General features: G+C 44.6%; 1 protein-coding gene and 1 pseudogene across 1 annotated transcript in view; both read left to right on the top strand.

The window, feature by feature from the left end:
• Positions 1-24,071, top strand: part of TNR (tenascin R) — a 403,205-nt gene extending 379,134 nt beyond the window's left edge. The window contains exons 19-23 of the mRNA XM_055319547.1: positions 8,797-8,948; positions 10,379-10,475; positions 14,672-14,833; positions 18,929-19,092; positions 20,215-24,071. Of these exons, the coding sequence (XP_055175522.1) occupies positions 8,797-8,948; positions 10,379-10,475; positions 14,672-14,833; positions 18,929-19,092; positions 20,215-20,334 (695 nt within the window). The 3' untranslated portion in view covers positions 20,335-24,071. The remainder of the gene's footprint in view (positions 1-8,796; positions 8,949-10,378; positions 10,476-14,671; positions 14,834-18,928; positions 19,093-20,214) is intronic.
• On the top strand, positions 17,482-18,817 carry LOC129505765 (NADH dehydrogenase [ubiquinone] 1 alpha subcomplex subunit 3-like; annotated as a pseudogene).
• Positions 24,072-24,317: the final 246 nt, after the last annotated feature.

Raw genomic sequence — 24,317 nt, 5'->3', positions numbered from 1 at the left:
TTCGTTTCACCTGAGTCTTACATTTTAGTAGCATAAAAGTCTTCAAGAGATTTTACTCTGGGGACAACCGCTCAGCGGTTGAGCATCTGCCTTTGGCTCAGGGCATGATCCCAGAGTCCCGGGATCAAGTCCTGCATTGGGCTCCCTGCATGGAGCCTGCTTCTCCTCCCTCTTCCTATGTCTCTACTTCCCTCTGTGTGTCTCTCATGAATAAATAAATAAAATCTTTTAAAAAAGAGATTTTATTTTTAATCTCTACTATATCTGCAGTTCTTTCCCTTTCTTATTGTAGTTTTGTCAGCTTCTCTCTTTATTTCTTAGTCTTATTAATATTAATATTTCCAAAGAACCAGATTTTAAACTTAAGATCCATATTCCTGTTTATTGGTCCCTGTTGATTTCTTAAATAGATCAATAGACCTTCCTTGAAGCAATCCGGGTACTTGAGCATGTTCTCAAATCCCTCTGGACTCCTTGTCACTCCCTCTTTTCACCTTTCTCCAAAGAAACCCTGTTTAGATTTGTGCTATGGGTTGTGATAAATAGGCTTTCTTTTTTTACTCTTCTTTTATGATAATCTCTTATTTAAGGCAAAAATGAGACATTTTACTCAAGTATTTAGTCACCCTCTTACTTTTAAGATCTTTAGCATTTATCATTCCTCTGAATTGCGTGCTTACTCTAGATATTCCATAAAGGATTTTGTAAAATAAATCTCATGAAATCTCATATGCTTAGAGCATTTTGTAATCACACCATCACATTGGAGGTATAAAATGCCAGCTTCAAATATTTATTTCCTTCCTTTTTCAAAATATTCCATTGCCTTTTTAGATGCAGTGTTGCCACTGAGAAGTCTGATGTCAGTCTGGTCCTTTTTCCCTCTGGAGGCCATCTGCTCTTTCTAGAAGCTTTTAGAATGTTTTTCTTTCCATTTTATAGTCTTCCACTTCACTATATGTTTGGGTTTTGTTTTTCTTTTTATCTTTGGTCTGACACTCTGAAAGCCCTTTACATCTAAGATGTTTTATCTTTAATTCTGAGATATTTATCTTCATTATTTCTTTAAACATTTCTTTCTGTTTTTATTTCTCCTTTTTAGGACTCCTTTAGCTAGATGTTGGAATGCATATTCACTCCTCCAAATCTCTTAACTTTGCCTTTATGGTTTCTTTTCTTTAGCTCTACTTTTAATCTGTTCAGAAAGTTCCTCAATCTGATTACCCAATTCATTTATTTGTGTTCAGCTGAATCTAAATCCCCCATTCATTCCATCCATTGTGCTCTTACCTTCAACTGTTATATTTTTCATATGTAATATTTTTACTAATTACTAATAATTTTTGTTCTTTTTTCATATTGTCAATATTCCTCCCTTACTTCCTTAAAGAAAGCTATCATGCTTAATTTAAATTTGGACCCTCTATTCTAGTAGTTCTTCATCAGGTGATGGGTGTCAGACTGCCTGTGATCTTTCTTTCTGAGTAGTCTTACTCTCTAATGTTGGATATTTTCACCAGTGGGCTCATGTTCCATTGTAGTTTTCAGCTGCTGTGTCTGTTATGGGTACATTAGAGAGGAACCAAGTACATGTAAAGAGATAGGTGATGATTAGTCCATGACAATGTGGTATAGAAGCAAAAACAGAACCTCAAAGTTTTCTAACCTACACTTTCCCTTTTTTGTTCTATTTTTGTCTAGTTTTTATAAGTCCTGGCCTTATTGAATGAGGTGGAAATGTTTCCTCCTCTTCTATTTTCTGGAAGCTATTGTGTAAAATTGGTGATGTTCCTTTTCTAAATGTTTGCTAGAATTAATAATGAAGCTAGCTGGGCCTGAAGATTCTTTTTATAAAGGTTTTAACTACAGATCCAATTTCTTCAATAGTTATATTATTCAGATTATCCATTCATTGTGGGTGACTTTTGGTAGATGGTGATTTTCGAGAAAATGGTCCATTTCCTCTAAGTTTTTACATTTATTTACATATAATTGTCTATACTATTTAGTAGGGTGGGGATGTGTGATCACTCTATAGGGAGGGCAGTGAATTTTGTCAATACCCTCTGCCATAGGTTGTAAGATGGCATTGTGAATGTTACAGAAGGACTTTATATGTCACTATACACAGGATTTGATTGGGCCATTTTTAATTGTATTGTCCCTAATCTTTTCAGAAAATCTAATTTTAATTTCCCTTTTCATAATCATAGGGGTGGATATAGTGCTCACATGGTATGATATATTTAACAAATGCTGATTGAGCATCCACCATGAGTCAAACACTGTTCTAAGTTCTGAGGATAAAGGGATGAACAAGGTGAGCCAGATGCCTATCCTTCTTAAACTTACATTCAAGGGAATGAGGCATTTGGGAATAGACAAAGGAAGGAAGTAGGGTAATTTTAAGTAGTGATAATATTAAAAAATAAACATTAATGGAATAGGGACAGATGTGAAGAGCTAACTTCTAGGACAGTTCATACGGGAGGAACCATTTTCTGACTGTCCCCTCCTTCCCTCCTTCCCCAATCATAGACTCTGACCTTAACTAGGATGGTCAGGAAAGGCATCCCTTTGAGCTGAGATATTTGAGCCAGGACTCAAATGATAAAAGTGAATTACACAAAGAGCATTCCAGACATAGTAAGAATAGTTACTATACCCCAAAGGAGGAAAAAGTTTGACATATTCAGCAGATTGGGAGAAAACCAGGAAGAGAGAGTGGGAAATATAAGGCATAATAAGAGAAGAGCATGCAGGGATTTGTAGGCCAAGATAAGGATTTTGGATTTTCTTCTAATTGCAAGAAGCCATTGCAATTGGAACGATTGCATTGAAGCTACTGGAGAGTTTTTGGCAAGGGAGAGATAGAGTGAGACAGGATCACAACTACATTATATATATAAAAAAAATCACTCATTAAAAAATGGACAATGGATATAAGTAAGTTCAGAATGTCAGGAAAAGACCAGGCAGGAAGCATTACCATGACCCAGGCCCTCTCCTTGCCATGTCCAATCAAGAACCACAGAGAGGGGCTAGGCTGACAGCTGCCAGTCTGTGATCAACTAATCTGCGATGGAACTGAGTCTCCTGATATAAATGAATCCAAGAAATAAGGCAAATTATGTCAGAACATTTCTCTATCAGAGTGCCTTCAGCTGATTTTTGAAAGAGAGAGTCAGAAGCTTATTGCATTTGCTCATGGTGGGCAGAAGGCAGGTGGTCTGCAGAGCTTGAGAAACTTCCTCAGTAATCCTTCAAACAAAAGTATCCAAGTAGTCTATTATTCAGTTGATTCTCCATTTTTATTACATCTTTACAAGCTTTTGTCACCTCTCCTCCCAGATTCCCTCCTGAATGGGTCTTACCTCCAATCCTACCCCATCTAATTCATTCTCCACCCCACAGTAAGAATAATCTTGCTAAAAATCTGAGTTTAAAGTCTGTCAATGATCTCTTCATTCTATTGCCTGCTTGAGAAAGCTCAACTCCTTAAGTGGCAATATCTAGTCCCTGCTCACCTCCCTGAGGCTCTCCCTCATCCACTGAACCCAGCTTCTGGCTAACTCTGCAGTTTCCTAAATAGGCCATGCTTTTTGGGACACCCTTTTCCCACCAATTTGTGGCTAATTTTACATCAGTTCCTAAAATAAAAAATGCTTTCTGATTAGCACTTGCTAATCCTGCCCCATCCCAGGCTCCATCGCTCATCCCATCCTCCAGCCCCAACCTTTACTGCACACCCACTGCCATGTTTTGATAGCTCTCTATGTTTGTCTCTTTCCCAAAGCACTTAGAACTTGGGAGTATAATTGTCTGTTTCTCCCACCAGAGTAAAGTGTGAACAACCTGAAAGATGGGACTGCATCCTTTTATTTTTTATATTTCTATCTCTTATCCCAGTATTTAGAACCCAACAGATGCCCCCTATATGTTTGTTGAATGAATACATAAAAGAATAAACAAGTAAATGAATTAGAAGATGCTATTAAAGAGGCTACAGTGGTAGGTTTTCACAGCCCATATGGGCTGAAGAAGTAACTTTGCCCTGTCCATGACCTCAGACTGCCCTCCACAAACCTGCCAACTAGAAACACACTTTTGGGAAGAACAATTAAGTGCTGGTGACCAGAGGCAGTCACCTCTACTTCAGTGGAACAGCACACTTTCCTCTACAGTTACATGGAGATCTGCTGAGGCTGTCCTCAAGAGACATGCTGGCATTATGACTTTGGTCCTGATTGTAAGAGTGGGCAATAGGCAGATGCTCTCCAAAACCATCAACTCTGACCATTTTAAAGACTGCATCCAAGAAACGCAAAACTAGTAAGGAATAAGGCAGGGACAGAAAAGTCTCTTCCTTTACTCCTAGCCAGCTGGGGGTTATCTGATTGTGCTGTGTGTCACGTAGCTCACTTCACCCCACTCAGCACTCAGCCTTCGGATGCCCAACACAAACCAATTTCTGAGCAATTCTTCCGGTGAGTGCCCCAGTCCTGTTGATCTCACAATTACATCCAGAAACACTTAACCATGAGACATTTCAGTGTACCAATCACTTGGCATTGCTTTCCTCTTAACTTGGTAATCACCACAGCTTGTGCTTTATAAAAAAAAAAAAAAAAAAGGAAAGGCCTTTGTCAGGCCAGGCCCCAGTTATTATATCAAAGGAAATAAAAGCCTTCCAGTTTTGTTCTTGGTCCTAAAACTTCTGCCTTGGGAAGAATTATTAGAATGATCTCTATTAGGGTTATATTAGATGGCATGATATCCAGAGAGCTAGAGATGCCTAAAATCTGTCATGATAATCTCCTAAGAATGTATGAAATCATAGTATATACACAAGGAACACAGAAAAGCAGGAATCAGTGTGTTCTTTATAATTAACTAAGCCAAGGTCTAACAGCCCTCAAAACGGAATTTAATGAGAAAACAAGGCTTAAACTCAAGGATAAACAGGATCTCTTATTCCCTCTCTTTCCCATGGCACCCACTCTAAATCTTGGGACCAGCTCACCCAAGACATACCTACTGGGGGGCACATAGGTGGCTCCGTCAGTTAAGTGTCTGACTCTTGATTTCTGCTCAGGTCAGAATCTTGTGGTCATGAGATCAAGCATTGTGTCAGGCTCTGTGTTTGGGGGGGTGTCTGCTTAAGATTCTCTCTCTTCTCTCCCTCTGCCCCTCCCCCCCATGCTCACTCATGGTCTCTCTCTCTTTCTGATAAATAGATAAATATTTTAAAAAAAAAACATACCTACTGGGAAAGATAGGAGAGGAAAGGGAGAAAGGGAAAGAAGAGAAGGAAAGAGGGGAGGGAGGGAGAGATAGAGAGACCAAGACATTCAGTCTAGTCACTAAAGCATAGGACCTAGGAAGAGAAAGCAAACCTCCAGGGGCATCGGGGGCGTAGTCTAGCTTACCAATTCCACCTCTTGACTTCTATGAGAAGAGGAAAATGTACCAGAGAAAGAGTGGGGTTCAAATCCAGCTGCTCTTCAGATTCATCTGAGGAGATCTAGTAAGACACCGATTCCCTGCCAACCACCCCCTCAACATTCTGTTCATCTGCCACAGAACCCCGGAATCTGAATTTTAATAAAGTCCCTGTGTGGGAACAGTTTATGAGTCTCTGCCTCCTCTCATCTGGTGAAAAGGAATAATGATTTGATTAAGGACTAGTGCTGTCAGGCCAAACTCTGGCAATACTGAGGACCAGAGAGGGGTGGAGAGGAGTGATTTTATTGTAGATGTGTCTTCTCCAAGTGCCCAGGATATTAAAATCCCAGTCACTGCTCCTGATATTCCGCTCAGGCAAAATGCTTGTGGATTGTCTTTCCATTAATGCCACAGACTAAATCAAATCTAGAAACAATCAGGTGGCCTTGCAATTTGTCAAAGGTAAGACAAGTGCACCCAGCAACTATGTGTCAGCCCTGAACGCATTTGGTAAGCATCTCCACCAACCAGCCCAGTGTGGGGGCCCAGCAGGATGAAAACACAGCCCTTCCTCTCTCACGGTGCAGTCTGGGAGTTTCATCTCATACAAACTTTTGACACCTTTGACACCTTTTTTTTTACATTGATTTTATTCCCATTTTCTAACTAAAAACCATGAATCCCCTTTTTTTGTCTAATACTCTTTCAGATATTTAAAAATTTCTCCAGGCAAGTCATCTCAATTACTATATTTGTTTTTGGTAGGTCTACATTTAAGGCAACTAATGTGCTTGAACTTTTTAAAGTCTCAATAACTTAATATTAAGTAATCTACATCATCAGGATGAAGAAACCTATAAAACATCATTTACTTACCATTCTGAAGTTTGGTTTGGTTTCATATGGGTATTTATACAAGGTCATCATTTGAGGTTTGGAGGAAGACATTGGATATTGGCGGGGGGTGGATGGGAGTTCTGGCGCCTTTAAAGGAGATAAATTAATTAAGAAGAAAAGGGCTATTTAATGAATAAGGTAGGAGTGAGCTGAAGCCCAAGAATATTTTGTGCTGATCTTATAAAATGAGAAAATCAAGCAACAAGAGAAGAACGGAGAAAGGAAGGTAAATAGGTAGGTTGCTGCAGAGACCAAGTGGAGAAAGGCCTGGGATCCAGGACATGATCACAGTGTCCCAAAAGTAACAGGGGGAGAGATAGGAGCTCACTTGCACCTGTTCCCTGAAACATAATTGTAACCTCTAGGAACACATGAGATCAAGAACTCCATCAGGCTCTAGGATGTCCTGCAGATGAAAGCTTAGAGATTTTCTGCAGCTATTTCAGAAAATCAGTTTGGGGGATAAAGATATTTAACCTGAACATAGAACTTTTTGAGGTAACTTTAACCTTTGCAGTTTCATATGCTTGTCAGATAAAAAAAGACATCAATTAATCCTTTACTGTATGGATAGATGTAGCTCCTGCAAACTGTATGCATGTTACATTCCTTGTTCAGTCAGGTGCAAGTGGCACTTAACTTGTGGTCTCACAACTTGAATTCAGGTGACTTGTGGAAGTTGTGCGATCTTGCTGAGTGCAGTTTCCTTGTTTGCAAAATAATAATCTGATCTGTAACAATCTGCCTTTCTCTCCAAGTTTCTTGCAAGAATTACATAAAACTAAAACACACCTTGTCCAAGTACAAGTTCTACAGGAATGTATTGTTACTCCCTGGTGCAAACACACCTGAAATAGGCAGTGCCCTTGTTCTAAGCTACCTTACGTGGGAGCAAGCCTTGACCATGGAATGGCAGCACGTTGAACAGTCCCAGTGCTTGGAGTTAACAGATCTACTGAACCCTGACGACCTCTTCCTAACACAGGATGCTTCACAGATGATCTGTGACAAGAACCCTAGATGATCAGGGTGTTCAGTGAGGATGTTACATCGCCTTCCCTGTGTGGCATTATGCTGGCCCCTTGGCTCTGATCCCCCTCTCCATCAGTGGACTCGATCTCCGTCAGTGGCCCTCTGGCACACCTGTAGTGCACCAGTGCTACCACTAGGGGACACTGTAGTGACTGACACACGAGATCCCTACCTAGCCTCTTCGAAACTGCAGCAGTTCAAGGATGTGAAACCACATCAACCGCATTTCATTGACCCTGAACATCATTATATCTACAGAGCACCCACACCGCTTTTCTTTACATGGCAAGCTCTGCCTTTTACTCGCTCTTTCCACTCCTGCAGTCCAGAAATTTCCTCCAGTGGGATCTCTGCTTCTTGGCTTGCCTGCTAAGCATTAAAATTTGCCCCGAAGCTAAGCTCTTCAAGATACATGATTTAAGCTTCTCTTTTAGCTAATTAGATATTGTTCTACAAATTGAGCTGTTCTCTCTGAAAGATGAGCAGCAATTTATTTCCCCTGCCCTTTCCTTAAACTTAAACTGAACTGTGTAAGACATGGCCATTTGATTGTTTAGTCCAATCAGGAAATTATTTTGTGCAAGGAGTAGAGATCCATCATCTGGCTAACTCTGAACTTGTTTAGGTATTCCTTCATGCTGCTGTGAGGATGACAGAAGGTTTTTGTTTAATATCTGTCATCCTTTTGAAAGGGGGGGGGCATACTGGGGCACCTGGGTGGCTCAGTTGGTTGGGTATCCAACTCTTGATTTCAGTTCAGGTCATGATATTGGGATTGTGAAATCAAGTCGTGTGTTGGGCTCCACACTCAGCATGGAGTCTGCTTGAGATTCTCTCTCCCTCTCCCTCCGCTCCTCCCTGGTCATGCACACACTTTCTCTCCATAAATAAATAAATAAATAAATAAATAAATAAATAAATAAATAAAGTATTGAAAGAAAGAAAGAAAGAAAGAAAGAAAGAAAGAAAGAAAGAAAGGTGGGCCCTACAGTCATCTATTATGGCCCATGCATCTGTAATCATCATCTGAGTAACCCTACTAGCTGCATTTCACCAAGGGTGAAAGTGTGTTGGGGGATATTTTTACTAGCCCCATTTTACTGATAAGAAAACTGATACCCAGGGAAGTCACGACATTTACCTAAAGCTAAACAAATAGGTAAGAGAAGGAGCCAAACTGTGAGCCCAGATCTTTGGTCCTCAGATAGAGTAAAACTGTATATTGTTTGATAAATCCAACATCAGAGATGGGGAATGTAGGACGATGCAAGGTTCCCAAGCACTGCTTGAGATCCAGTGAAGATTCCTTACAGCTCTTAATGAAGTACCACAAGGTTCTCTATAATCTTCCCCAATCCAAGGAGTCATTACACATGGTAGGACAATGGATCCTTTCTGGAAATTGCCTCTTTTCCTATGCAGGGGGCCGAGTGTTTCCTCATCCTCAAGACTGTGCCCAGCATTTGATGAATGGAGACACTCTGAGTGGGGTTTACACCATTTTTCTCAATGGAGAGCTAAGCCGGAAGTTACAGGTGTACTGCGACATGACCACGGATGGGGGTGGATGGATTGTAAGTATATATGGCTATTCTCCATGCATACAAACATCCTTGGTGTCTAATCCATGTGGCTCAATGCTTATGGATCCAAATCTCACCTTCCTCTGGCCAGTCCTCCTCCATCCCCTATCTGTCCATGTTTGGGCTCTTCATTGCTTCTGGGCCTTTGTTCAGCAACCCAGTCAGAGATGTGGCCAAGCACTGTAAGGATTAAGCATATAGAGGCAGCAGTGGCCTGGCCCAATGAAGGGGCCCCTTTTGTTCCTTCTGCAAGAATAGTTAATGCAGCAGGGTGCCGGGGAAAGGGAGTAGTGGCTCAGAAAAGCTCAGAGGTCTTGCCTGCTGAAGGCTGCAGCAATAGTAAAGAAGTAGAGGGGGTGGATTCGCTGTAGGAGAGGGGTCCTCTACAGGAAGAAGTAAGCCCCAGTGGAGAGGTCTATGGGAGGACTGCATATGGGGGAGCAGATAAGGGGCAGAGCACGGATAGCCATCTCTAGTTACAAAGGCCACCCCTGCCCCCATCTTCCCTGGCCTCCTTGGTTCTTCCCCAGAGCTGCCACAGCCTTCAAGATGCACCAGTGATCAGGGAAAGAGAGAAGACTCTCCTTCCACGTCTAATAGGGCAATACCAAGAGAAGAGAAAGGACAGCTTCACAATGGCCCCACTGAGCAGTGCAGCCCACTATGCGTACAGGAAAGTTCCCACAACTTGACCCTAAAGCAGCCCAGCATTAGCTGAGTTCCTCCATGCATGCAGCCCCACTGCCCTCCTGTGGATCCCCCTCTGGCACTCCTAACACACAGCACTGGATTTTTTCTTGGTGCAAAATGGATAGATTTTTAATGGAGCTAAATGGTGGATGTGCTCATAAGCTACTCTTGGTAGACATTTTCTTCTATGTTTCTGACATATTTGTGCCTCCTTCTTAAAGCATAATTGGAAATTGAAGCCGAGGCTGATGCATTGGAGGTTAGATGAAATTAGCACCTAAACAGCTCAGAAAGTGAATGATATGTAGTTGCTTTGCCTGCAATAGGATGATGACAGTTACTAGCTGATTTTGAAGTTAGTCCTGTGCTTTTGGTGAGAAATGCTTTCTATTGCACTCTGTGCTACAAAAAAAGATTATTTGAGAGTCTAGCCGATTTCCCCTTGACTATTTGGGGGCTTGACACGTATCCTGGATCCTTCCTACATTGCAGGGGTGCAAATTAGTGTCAACATCGCACCCTGGCCTATTCATCAAGAATGATGCACTTCAAGAGAAGAGCTCTGAGCATCTCCTATGAAAACGGCCGTGTGGATACCGGGCTCTGTGCTGCAATGTTCCTTATCTGAGCATCTTTGTCATGGCAGATCGAAAACTCGGTTACAGCGGTTTTACTCATGAGATTTTATTTTCTTTAGCATCACTTTATTTCTGCTCCTTTCTCCCTCACAGGTGTTCCAGAGACGACAGAATGGCCAAACTGACTTTTTCCGGAAATGGGCTGAGTACCGTGTTGGCTTCGGGAACCTGGAGGATGAGTTTTGGCTGGGTAATCCTCCTTTGTGCTTCCCCTTGGAACCCTGCTCTGGCTTTTTGTCCATCTCTCTCCTTTCTGTGTCCATCTCGGATGATCAGAAACACCGAGTCTGTTGAGAACTTGACAGCTCGTGAATTGCTTTCAGTACCTCTTGCTCTGTTTGGCTCCACTATTGATCTGTTTTTATCTTCTTGTGGTGTTTTCCTCTTTGCTCTGTCTCTTCCCATCCTCATTAATAGTCTCTTATGCTGATGGGTCTTGACAGAGGAAGTGAGCTGCCTGGTGGGGGCTGGGAGGGGGGAGCAGGCTACAGCCAGCTGGCCTGTCACTTCTCAGAAACCGAGGACCCCCAGCCAGCCTGCAGCTCAGGAGAGAAAGGAGGCAGTGACCCTGCCCCAGCTTCCTGGAGGAATGTTGTTACCTGACTTGACAAGGGAAGAGAAAAATGAAAACAGCCTTGGAGGTGTCCTGCTATCTCCTAGAGGTCTGACACAAGCAGGAGGTACACACTGAGAACTGAACTGGGGTGAGAAGGTGAATACACACCCCGCCCAGGCAGGTGGCAGAGGTGCCAATCCTGGAAAGCAGTATATAGATTACCTGCGTCTCCCTCTTGGTTAGGTTTCCATATAGGGAGGCAGGGGGACAGGTGAATAACCGGGTTCCGTTTTTGTGGTCTCCTCTCTATGTCCCTGTCACCATGTCACCTGGGCCTCACTGTCTTTCTGCTGGATGCTCACACGACAGTTCCCTATCTGATCTCCTGGCCTCCAGGACTGCTCCATTGTCCACATGGCCATCTTCCTCACACCCAAAATCTGAACAGTGGTTAACCTCATTTGTAAACCCTTTCAGTGACTCCTAATCACCACCAGGTGAAAGCCGAACACCTTAGCAGAGCTCCAAGGCCCTCTCTAATCTACCCCTGGAGCCTGCTCCCCACCACCAAGTACCTCACTCCTCTCACCTCACCCCCATTCACACACCAACACCAAACTCCAAACATTCAGAATCACTGATGCTTCCGCTGCAAAGAATACCTACCAGCCCACCATCTCCCTGTCCTGTACACCTGGGTGCCCATCTGTGGATATTCAAAGACCCAACTAAACTCCTCTTTTTCCATAGAACCTATCCTGCCCAATGTTCTCACCCTTTGCCTGTGGGAGAAATGGCACAGTATCCATTTTTCTCTCTGTCTCTCTTGACTATACTATGTAAACTTCTTTCAGGAGTGGGACCACATTTTAGTCATCTTCTAATCCCATTGCCTGTTATAGTGCCTGAGATGGTAGGTACTCAAAGTGTAGGCACCAGTCAAGGTTAAGAATTTATCGAGTATCTATTAGGTGCCCAGATCTGCATTGACTGACGTAGGTAATAAAACTGCAGTGTAAGAACATTGAGAGACAATATGAATAGGAAGTACTTTTACCTTCTAGGAGTTTGCATACAGCTTGAGAGACAAGTACAGTGTGCACAAACCGGCAGACAGGGCTTGTCCCCAGACCTCAGCCATGATGCACCACTACCATGATTTTTCCATTATCTGTGAAGTTAGCTAAACTACCGTGCACTTAAATTTTCTCTATATCGCTTGCTTTATTTAATTAAATCTACTGTTTTGTGAAAGAAACTTTATAGCATTTCCCAAAATGGAAACCTAATTATTTTGTGCCAAAACAAAAGGGAGCCTTAAAAATTAATACAATGAAGAGAAAACAATATTCATATTAATAAATGACAGGTATTTTTAAAAGACTTTATTTATTTATTTATTCATGAGACACGCAGAGAGAGGCAGAGATATAGGCAGAGGGAAAAGCAGGCTCCCTGTGGTGAGCCTGTTGCAGAACTCAATCCCAGGACCCGGGGATCATGACCTGATCCAAGGGCAGACGCTCAACCACTGAGCCACCCAGGCATCCCAAACAACAGTTGAATCCGGGGACTCCAAGCTTGATGTTGCTGTAGGTGGTACAAATGAAAGTTAGCAAGTGTTGGGTGTTCACCACAAAGTACTAGAACCAAGCTGAGACGGGGAGTCAGGGTTAGGATGCAAGTTAAGATTTCTCCTTCAACTATTAAGAAAGAGAATTTGGAGAACACCTTTCTCCCAATATGTTTAAGGTTTGTTAGTCCTATTCCCAAAATATTTCTCAGATCATGAGAGATGCCACCCCACACTGAGAAACACTGGACCAATCTATGAACTACCAATGAGAAGGCACAGATACTCAGAGAGGGGAGAGGTCAGCTTTGGAGGAGGCACTGGGCAATGAGCCAGGAGAATGCAGGAGGGAAGGGGACAGGAAAAGAGGGAAAGCGGGGATTGTTCTGACATGTGTAAATGGGATAGTAAAGAAACCATCCAACCAGAGGAAAGGTGCAGGTCAGGGAAATAAGAAAATGAGGGTGGGTGGGTTGAATGAAGGCACATTATGGTACCTAAAGCCAGGAAAAGAAGTCTTGACATCATGTCATAGGTAATGGGGAGCCAGTGAGGACTCTTAAACAGAGGCATGGCCTGGTGATCTGTAGTAGGGCAGCAATACTCAGGTTGAGGGTAACTATGACCCATGGTTTGTATCCTAAGTTCCCCAGAAGCAGAGCCAGAGACAATCAATAAATAAATAAATCAAGAGATTTATTCAGGGAGTGTTCTCAGGAGCAGGGGAATGGAGGAAGCTAGATAGAGCAAAGAAAAATGTGCAAAAATGTGGTTTTGGTAAGAGATGATCTTCAGTATGATCCTCAGGGAAACTCTGGATCATGAACTGCTCCTCAGAGTTGGTCCCCACCAGGACAGGGGGCTGGCCTTTTGTACCCCCTATACCAGGCATTAATAAAGAAAGGTCTGCTTCAAGGCACAGGGGAAGGAGAAGGTAGCTTCCAAGGGGAAGTGGCTCCTATTTGGTCAAGGGCAATTATCTACAAAGAAGGCAGCCGTGAGCTGTTAGTAGCCAACACATGTAGCTGCTGGGGCATATGCCCACCATCTATTATGGGCATCTGGACAGGCACCCTCAGGATTCACTACATCCACACAAGCACAAATCTAGGGTAGGTTTTGGGTCAGCAACCCAGCAAACAGCAAACAGCCTTCAATTTATAATCAATGTGAAGCTTTAAATCTCAAACAGGATAGGGAAACAGAAAGACCCAGGTGGCCCTTGGCTAATAATATTACTTCTTTTTCCACAAAGAGATTAGCCTAAGTAATCTCTAAATTCCCTTTCATCTCCACGATTCTTTTATTCTCATCATGGGGCTACTCTGATAGATATCAGGTATGACAGCAAAGCAAGAGGACCTCGGTTCAGTAGGCAGATAGAAATCGGGAGGAGATCAGAGATCACCAGCAAGGCAAGGTGAGTGGTTCAAAGTCTGGACAGGTAGGTCAAAATCAGAAAGTCCCGGAGTACAGCCAGCCAGGGCAAGCGGACAACAGAACGACGGAATAGATAGGAGAAAACATCACCGAGGAGGATGTGGGCTCACAGAGGTTTGCACCTTATGAGGATTTATTAGACCAAGGCCCTTGGAAGCTTAGAGCCCAAAGAGAAGCAGATGGGTGAATATAACCACCCAGAAGACCAGTGCAGAGGGGGCAATGCAAGCTGCAGCAGGTAGATTAGACAAATGGCAACATCCCCTGACTTGGCTATAGGAACCCCAGGAAGGCTGGAGGCTGAGAAAGGGTGAGGCTGTGTAATGCAAGACGAACAGAAGACCCTTTGCAGCCTATCTGCAAACGGCGATGATGCTAGGATGCCTGGCTCTCCCGCGCTCCTAGCACCAGTCCTGAACTCCTCTGATCAGTGTTTCTACCTCTGGCCTCCTACCACCCACACCAAAGGCTGCATGCCCACGTAATGCCTCTTGTCATTTTCAGCCAACACCATGGTTCGGAGTGGAAGGTGGGAAGGGACAGGGCCGGGAATCCTGAGGCTCAAGGCTTGTCTATTCCTGAGTCAAGACTGGCTGTTAGGACCCCGAGCTGACCTGCGGCAGAAACCCATCAGCAGACCAGGGCTTGTCTTTTTGCAGGAGGAATTTCTGAGTCTGGCAAGGTCTGTCTGATAAACGGCCTGAGATAGGCTGAGGGCAAAAGCAATCCGCCTCCCCTTCCTCCTCCATAACATCCAGGACAAGGCCACGGTCCCGCCTCCCTCCCATCCACCTGCATCCTCGGCTCTTCCCCACAGGGCTGGACAACATACACAGGATCACATCCCAGGGCCGCTACGAGCTGCGCGTGGACATGCGGGACGGCCAGGAGGCTGCCTTCGCCTACTACGACAAGTTCTCCGTGGAGGATGCTAGAAGCCTGTACAAGCTGCGTCTAGGAGGCTACAATGGCACTGCAGGTACCCTGGCCCCTGAGCAGACCCCTGGCTGGGGGCACCTGCAGTCTAGGTACCACCCTCTGCCACAGTCTAGGCCTGAGCTGCCCCAGGGAAGTGGCTGCGCCCACCCAGCAGGTGAATCCCCTGCCAGCCTCAGGGCGCGGGTGGAGGGCTGGGAACCACCGGCGCTGGTTCGGGCTGTCCCTTACCCACCCCGGTGACCCGAAACCAATTCCTCAGGATGTCAGTTTCCTCGTCTGGAAAAATCATGATAATGATGCCTGCCCCACTTCACAGAGTAGTCAGGACAAAAATGCGATCAATGCAATGAAAGTACTTTTAAAGTTCAAAAAAAAAAAAGTGCAGTGTGAGGGCAAAAGATTATTTTTCTTGTCTAGATTAATCAATATGGGCTCTTATCCAACGACAGCATAATCATCTACTGTCTGGCTAGAAATCTCCCCCTGCGATGACATCTAGGAAACCATCTTGCAACTAATGGAAATAAAGCAGACTCCTCCATACTCTGAGAGGACCCCTCCCCTCGGCAGTCAGAAAGCAACCCCTTGGTCAAAGGCAAGTCAGAGAGCTAGAATGACCCTCACTGGCCACATTTCTTCTCATTCCTCCACAAGAACCAGAAACATGGTCACGTTTCCTGTATAGATTTTTATGACATTTCTACTAAGTAGAACAACCGTCTCTATAAGCTCTGTTGCATTAGTAGTTTTATCAGAATGTAATGTCCAGTCTGCTTCTTAGGCTTTGCCAATCTGTTTCCTGGGTTCTATTATAGCACATTTCATAAAGCCTGTTTTGCCGAACATTCTACTGTTTGGTACATGGACTTATTGGTCCTTTCATTAACCCTAATTTTGGGGCTAAATGCTAATGTATAATTTTAGCAGCGTTTTTATGCTTTCTGGAATTAGGAAGATTATCATGGTGTTGCCCTTCGAATTACTGCATCTGTTCAAGTATTTCTCTTCTCAGCCAGGTATTCTTACTCTGTAAAAAGACACACTTTGTTATTGTTCAAATCGGAGATTATTCCCAACAGCAGTGGGTCAGATCTGCCCGGAGTGCCCTCAACGAAAGTTCCAATTTACCACACTTTGGACATAAAAAGAGCCACTGAAATGGAGTATATTAAACAACATGTCAGACGAATCATTTTTTTAAAAAACCTGATACAATCCATTCCCTAAGATTGGAATTGTGCCTGTAGAAAAGCAGTTTTTATTCTTCCCACAGGAAGAAAAGCAAGCCTTGCCCCTTGCTACCATGTCCTACCTTCCTCCCCCTCCTCACCTGCTCCAGGCTGCTTCTCTCTGCCCCCTATAGGTCCAACCACTATTGCCTTTACCGCAGCTCCATCTTGCTCCCAGGCCCAGTGGAGGGCAGGACTATGGGACTGCATCCTACTTTCATGTCTCATAGGCAAATGGAAATCCTATGAGCAAATTGGCCTGTCATCATGAATTAATTACAGTCTGATTCCTCCCTTGAAATGTTCAGTTCATCTTCCTCAGAAAGTGAAAACCTGGGCTTACGTAGGTTGCTCCTTCCTCTGGGCAGCTCTACCCAATGGTTACTTTTTTCTAGACCAGAAGGTCTCCAGTGGGGAAGAGCCCATCCTTTCTTTCCGACATTTAGCATCACCCAATTCCTCTGGCTTTTATCTTAACTTCCTAGGCCAATGAATGCCCAGTAAGGTGGAAATGAGTACCATTTGGCCTTAATGGTAACAATCCATCCCATGGCCTCTAAATCAAGTTCAGCCCTTTCTCCTGTCCCCATTCCTCAAAGCTGCAAATATCTAAGTCTCTAATCAGGACTCTAACTGGATTAGAACTGAAAACTCCAAATCAAGTTAGAAATAAGATGTTGTTGAACAACCCTTAGAAGTTCATTGTACAAGTTACAGGGACTCAAAAGAAGCATAAGACTTGGCCTTGGCCTCTGTAAGAACTAAACAGCTATTTTTAAAAAGAACCACAAAAGAAATGGTACTCATTTCCACCTTACCGGGTATTCATTGGCCTTGGAAGGAGCAACATCTGGCTGGGATCCCAATGGTGAGGGAAGGCAAACCCTGGATGAGAAGTCATGAAAGGAGCAATTTTTGTGGAGGGAAGGCAGGCGTGAACGGCTTGGTTCCCTAAGGCAGGATGTGAGTTCAGAAGAAACAGAAAGAAGATTGGTGGAGTAGGGTGGAGCTAGACCCTGAAGGGCCTTGAAACCAAGGGAGCGGTCTTACTATGGTGAGCAGTGGGGAACCATGGTAGGTCCTGAGTCTTTAGGGTTTGAGGATACTAATGTGACAGCCATACACTGGATAAAGTAAATCTGAATGAAGAGCAGAGATCGGCTGGCAGATGCTGCGTTAATCCTGATAGGAGATAACAGGAGGTTATCCTAATGTGAGGGATTAAGAGAAGGGTATAAATCTGAATGGTGGCTTGAGAGAGAAAAACCAAGACTTAGACAATGTACTGAATATGGATATGAAGCAGAAATGAGAAGGGAAGCCAGATTTTGGAAGGAGATAAAGACTAACGTCAAGATCTATCCAAGGCAGTAGCAGGCAACATCAGAATGGAAGCTGGAGAGAATTATTCCAGGGCAATTTGAGAGGAAATTCTAGAATACAGAAGGATAAGCGGGAGATGAGAAGATGTGAGATGGGTAGAGGTAACAGAGTCAAACTGATATAAAGAAAGTAACGGATTAATCCAAAAAAAGTTTTAAAGATCAAGGCTATGAATATTATTTAGGATTAGAGGAGGTAAAGATGCTAATATATATATTAATATATATATATATTATATGAAAAAAATAAGAAATCTTTCCTGCCTTCTTCTGGATCTGAAAGAAATGGGAAAGAATGAGTGTCAGGTACTGGGATTAGCTCTCAATGGACACAAAACCGGAATCCTTGGAACCTGGGAAGAGAAGATGAAAAGGATGGGACAGAGACATGATATGTTGAGTTAGCAATCCAACTGACCTGAGGGGATCAGGTTTCCTCACAGAATAAAGATCATCCCCTCACAGTTAAGCTGTGGTGGGAAGCAGTGGGGCCATTAAGTGGCCACCATGAATGTGGACTCATATGACCCAATACTGTGGTCTCTTCTGGCTTAAAGTAACCTCAGAAGCATCTATAATAATGTTCATTCAATAGCATGAGCTGACATGATTAGGATTTTCTCATGATGTTTTCTCCTATGGACAGGAACTCTAGCTTGCTGAGGTCCCTTTTTACATGTGCCATCAAGTTCTGAATGGGAGGTTTTGGGTGAGGGTTGACCAGGCCAAATAAACCATGGAGAAGGCCAGGCCATAGATGCATGGTGGTAACCCAGATTGACTCACGGTGCCATGTCTCATCACTGTCTCCTCTGGAAATAAAAGGATCATGAATGCTGGTGCCCAGTGCAGGCCCAGAGGCAACAGATAGGGAAGGTAAGGTGGACTGAGTGGACAGAGCTCGGAGCAGAAGGTCAGAGGGATGAGGAAATGAGTTGCAGAGAGCAGCATCGAAGAGCTGATCCAGGGGATAAGGTGGAGTTAGAGTTCCATACAGTCTGGCTGAGGGAACAGGTGGAAATGGGAGAAGTAAATGGAAAGTTCCTTAACTAGAGGGTAGGTTTGTTGGGAGTGGGCCAAACATCCAGAGAATCCTGACAAAAGATTAACAAATCAGGTTGCCGCCACCACAGAGACCAAGATGGCCGGGACAGTGACCCTCCTTGCCCGCCCCTCCAGGACTCAACGCCTTCCTCAAGGATGCCTGGACCAAAGAGCCGGTGCTGGTCGCACCCTTCACCATTGGGGGCCTCGCCGTGACTCTGCCCACCCTCAGTCCCTTCACCAAATATGCCACCATGATCAACCAGGCCATGCCCTACAACTATCCGAGATGATGGGAACATGCCCGATGTGCCCAGCCACCCGCAGGACCCCCAGGGCCCCAGCCTGGAGTGGCTGAAGAAATTATGAGTGGTGACATGGAGGCGGCCCCTCCCCTGTAGCCCATAAAATGCATAGAGTAAAAAAAAAAAAAAAGACTAACAAATCAGATGGCCTCACGGAAGCATCCCTTTTTTACAGGGGACTCCCTCAGCTATCATCAGGGGCGCCCTTTCTCCACAGAGGACAGAGACAATGATGTTGCTGTTACCAACTGCGCCATGTCTTACAAGGGGGCCTGGTGGTACAAGAACTGCCACCGGACCAACCTCAATGGGAAATATGGAGAGTCCAGGCACAGTCAGGTACGTGAAGCTCGCCACTGTTATGAATGACCCAGACCTATGGAACCCACCATCCCTTAGCTTTATGTGTTCAGTGCACAAGTGAGTCTTACATTTCCCTTTGTAAAAAAAAAAATACTAAGTCTTAAGAAAGGACTATCATGAGTAATGTAGGCCCTGGGATAAGGACAGGACAAAGCAGATGCCGAGGAGGGAAAGAAAGGCATCTGGACTCAGGAGCTAGATAGAACTCACCCAGAGAAGCCCTTGACCGCCAGTACATTCCATTTCCTCACCTAAACGATCCCATGGAGAGTTTATCAATTTTAGAGTCAGCTTCCCAGGCTCAACTTTCTCTAAAGAATGGTCCCACGGAAGGAGAGATCAGATAAACTGGATTGTAATTCCCCATTAGAGACCACAAGTCCACAGGCTGGGCTGGGTGATAGGGTGACCAACTGGACCGACTGAGACTTTCCCATTTTGGGCACCAAGGGCCAGGAGCCAGGGAAACCCCTCAGTCCTGAGCCAACTGAATGGCTGGTCACCACAGGTAGATACCACCCGAGTCTCCCATCAGTTGTGAGCAGTCAAACACAATCATTCTCCACAAAATGCCCGTAGACTATGGGGATTTTGAACTTCAACACGAATAACTGGTGCGTGCAACCCCTGACAGCCAAAAACATAAAGCTGGCAGTTAAGAAAGTGACCTGATGTGCAGTCCTGATGAACACTCAGGCCATAGGCATGCTTAAAAAGAAAAGCTGGGGGGCAACTGGGTGGCTCAGTGGTTGAGCATCTGCCTTCGGCTCAGGGTGTGATCCCGGGGTCCTGGGATCGAGTCCGGCATCGGGCTCCCCGCAGGGAGCCCGCTTCTCCCTCTGCCTATGTCTGTGCCTCTCTCTCTGTGTCTCTCATGAATGAATAAATCAACATTTTTAAAAATTAAAAAAGAAGAGCTGGAAAGAGACTCTATTCCTCCGACCTTATCAGAAGCTGGACCACAAAGCTTCATGTTAATAGAATACGGCCAAATTCTCATCTTGGATTCCCCACTCCAGGTGTTCTCCCTTTTTCAAGTTGGGTGTTCCCTCTGGCAGGGAGGCAATGGCCTGACGTGCATGTCTTTCTCCTTCCCAGGGGATCAACTGGTACCACTGGAAAGGCCACGAGTTCTCCATCCCTTTCGTGGAGATGAAGATGCGCCCCTATAATCACCGTCTCCCAGCGGGGCGGAAACGGCGGTCCTTGCAGTTCTGAGCAGCAGTGGCCCGGGCCGACTGACCCTTTCTGTCATTTGTTTGTATTTTATAATATGAGACAAGGGGTGGGGGGTAAGAGTACTGTGCTTTGCAACATTTGAAGGGCGTTCAAGGAAGCAGGACATAGCTGCTTGCGGTTTCTGCTGTCCCGGGCCTGGGCCTCGGTCTCCACGCTCCCTCCCACCCAGTCATCCCTAACCTTTGCCTCCCTTCCCACTAAGGAGGGAAAGTCAGAAACATTTTAAAGAGACCCATGGAAAGGCAGGTCCCAGAATCAGATTGCTATGGCAACAGGCCTTCTTTTCCTGCCCTCCTAGGAGTTGCCTGGCATTCAGGTATCCGTGCTCAGGTTACCGCCTTGGATGGTCAGATTCTCACAGCAGCCCCTGGGAGAAGCCTCGGGAAGAGAGCTCTGCCATCCACACCCCTTGAGAGGAAGCAGATGAACCTCACCCCATCCCAACCACCCAAGTCCTTTTCAATGGGCCAAAGATTCTCATTGCCTGACACTCTTACCAGCGAAGTGTCCTATTACCTTTTAAGAGCAGTCGTCTCCTTCCCCATCCCAAGCAATTCTGTGCCTATGTCCATCTTACCCTTAGACTCCCATGGTCCCACAAGCCCAAGGCATTGTCCACACCTGGCCCCAGGCTGCACAGTGGCCGTGTCCCTGAGGGTCCTAAGTCCTTGCTCCCTCTCTTGGGTCAAACGGAAGAACTTCCTTTTGTGGGCGAAAGGGTCTCGGAGATGGTGGCAGTTTTCACCCTTTGGGGTCAGACATTGAGGAAAGGACAATAGTAGAAATCAGGGCATCTGCCATTTGAGATTATGGTCCCATGGGAAACAGAGATCTTACCTGGCTCTATTTTCGTGTTTCTAGTCCTATCTGTCATGGATTTTCTTTTCTTTTCTTTTTTCTGAATTGCAAACAGAAGGCCTCATTTCTGTCTTCAGCCAGGCTCTCCTTAATGTGGGTGGCTTATTAAGAGTCAGAAGAAGTTATGTGATCAGCCAGCCATTCCTTTGACTGACAATTCCTGGAAAGAGGTGAAATTCATGGGGAGTTGTTTTTGTTTTTTGCTCCTTTTTTTTTTTTGGTCCTGTGGGAAATAGGAATGACCTCTCTAATGAGTTGGCATCATGAGAAGCCTTTCTCCATCTTCTTTTATTATTCTGCCTCTGAGAGGAAAAATGAAAAGTGCCAGAGGAAATTACATCTGGAAATCCAAAGGTGAACAGGGGACGACTGTGGGCCTACCTCCCATTTTATGAGATGTGCTCTCTTCACTACCATGATTTGATTTTTAAGCCCAAGAGAGCTGGAGGCTCTAGAAACCATGACCCTTTGACTTCTCCAAATCAAATGTCAGATGCAGCCATCCCTGCAGCCTCTACCAAAATCCATAGCCAGCTCCCCAGTTGCCCTCCCCTTGCCCCTCCTCATGGTCCTGCAGGTCCCACTTTTGTTATCTGTAATCCCCATGGTTAGCCAAACTAGGGCATCGTGTTCCTTTCCCAACCAGTTGCTGGAAAAGCCTGAGAGCTGGCAGTTTCCTAATGGAAATAGCTGCACTCTAACATGATTCTGATCCCCAAGAAAAGATAGTCCCTTGGGCTGCTGATCACACTTTATGCTTACAAACCCCGGGGCTGGGACGTGGAGGCCACATAGACACTTCCTCAGGTTAGCTTGGGCTCCAAAAGAAACCCAAACCCCTTGTCCTACTAGAAGGAGGACAAGGAAGAAAGAGAAACAGTCCTTTCAAGAAATGTGTAAACTGAGAGACTGAGCTAGAGAATGGAACACACCAGGGATGACTAGGAAAGGAAGCAAGGGCTAAGGTATAGGCCCCTCCTCTGCCATGTCATTGGCTCTGTGACATCATTGTTTTCTCACTCTGTGTGGGACTCAGTTCCCCCTCCCCCAGAGGGTTGAATGAAAGTTTAGACTAGAATGGCCACCAACTTCCTTTTCAGTTTTGATGGTCAGTAGTGCAAGTTTCCGACCTGAAAATCTAAGTAGAAATGGGCATTGATGAGAGAGTGCAATTAAGTAATGAAAATTCACCAGAAGCCCTGCTTTTTTAGGGAAAGAGAGATGGAAGGAAGGAGGGAAGGAAGGAAGGAAGGAAGGAAGGAAGGAAGGAAGGAAGGAAGGAAAGAAGGAAGGAAGGAAGGCTGAGATCATAAATAAACACACACACACACACACACACACAGGAAAAAAACATTGCAGAAAAGGTAATGTCAAGTAAGAGGCTGAGTTGATTTTGCCCATAAAAGCAGATTCGGGGGCCTGGTTGGTGCCAGGACAGCCTACCTCATCAAGGCAACTGACACACAAAAAAAGATTAGGAGTCCTTATGTGGTCAATTCAGGTGAAAGCTAGGAAGTATCAGAGGAAACCAAAACCCACCTTCCTTTCATTACAACCATTTTACCCTATGGAACATTTTTATAAATAGTATCAGCAGCATTGCCTGAATTCATTTCAAAAACTTTTAAAGCAAGAAAAAGACTTCAAAGATTAGCTCACCCAACCTCCTATAAAAGGATGTATACATTGCTTTTATTAAATTGAGTGATTTTCTCACGAGTTTTCTCCATCTTCAAGAGGCACTGTGCCCCGTTCTCTCCTCAAGATCCATGATCAACTAAACTCAGAGCTTCTTAATTTTACTCACTGATTCCTGCTTATTTTGTTCCTCCAAATTTATATTCTTCCCAAGGGTGGATCCAGTAAACATACTCACAAAGCACTGACCTACACACACCACTTTCTCTTGCGGGACTGACAGGGCAAGAAGTGGACCCTGCGTAGAGGCAATTTAACTGTGGGATTAGGATTTAATCCCAATCCTAATCACAGGTGTTTACAAACAAAACCTCCCAAGGACTGCAACAGATCCACTACCTAGATCCAAGATCCAGATAGTTTTGCCTTTTCTCATTTCGCCATTAGATAAAGATAGTTCCCAAGAGAGTTACTCACATTCTCCAGGTTTCTTTCTGGACGGTGGGGGAAGGAGATGGAGACAACAAATCTGTTGGCCTTGTAGACTGGATTTAAATGGAGGAGGGAGACTTGCTAGGTGTGGCCACAAGGTGGCAATCACCACCACCCCCATCTCCCCCCACCCCAAATCGCCGCTGGTAACTGAAACCTGGTGGGGATTGAGGACAGCAAGCCCCTCAGGGGTTTCCAGGAGAACTCAGACCAAAACAAGTTTCAGGAAAACCAACCAACAGATTTCCACAGGAGGCTGAACTGTAAAAGAAGAACAGTAAAAATGGCAGCAAAGAAATGCAGGGCCAACTTCCATGAATAGTTAAATCCACCCTACCCGTCTCCCCTGGGCTGCTCCAGAAGTGCTAAGACCCCTCCCACCCGGTTCCCTGGAAACCAACCAGCAACCCTCATGTGGAAAACTGTTATTTCAAAGACAAACCTGAAGAACCAAGGTTGCCAATGAGCTCAATGCCAAACCAAACAACTCTAATCACATTTATAGTTTTAAAATCCAGTCCCAGAACAGAGCTGTAGATTAAGGAACACTAGGTCATTATGGAATTTTTTCAAAGAGCTCTTTTAAAAGCATCAGTTGAGAAACGATTTATGAGCTCCTCTTTGTCCCTTCCTCTGGAAAGAAAGTGGAACCTGTGAGCAGTAGATGCCCCAAGCTGGGGAGGCTGAAATAGACCAGCCCGTGATCTGGACTCGCAAGTATTCCTGGGGCATGAAAACACTTTTTCTTCCTTTTTCTTTTCTTTGTTTTCTTTTCTTTTCTTTTCTTTTCTTTCTTTTCTTTCTTTCTTTTCTTTCTTTCTCTTTCTTTCTTTCTTTCTTTCTTTCTTTCTTTCTTTCTTTTTTTAACTTTATCCTCTACCCAGAATTTCAAGAAAGGAAGAACCACTTTCTTACTCAGGATATGTGCTTGCTTTCGATCACCTGACTCCTACTATTCTATCTCATTCCTACTT

This window comes from Nyctereutes procyonoides, unplaced genomic scaffold (assembly GCF_905146905.1).
Source record: "Nyctereutes procyonoides isolate TBG_1078 unplaced genomic scaffold, NYPRO_anot_genome, whole genome shotgun sequence".
Classification (NCBI taxonomy): domain Eukaryota; kingdom Metazoa; phylum Chordata; class Mammalia; order Carnivora; family Canidae; genus Nyctereutes; species Nyctereutes procyonoides.
This window is presented reverse-complemented; position numbering and strand designations above follow the sequence as displayed.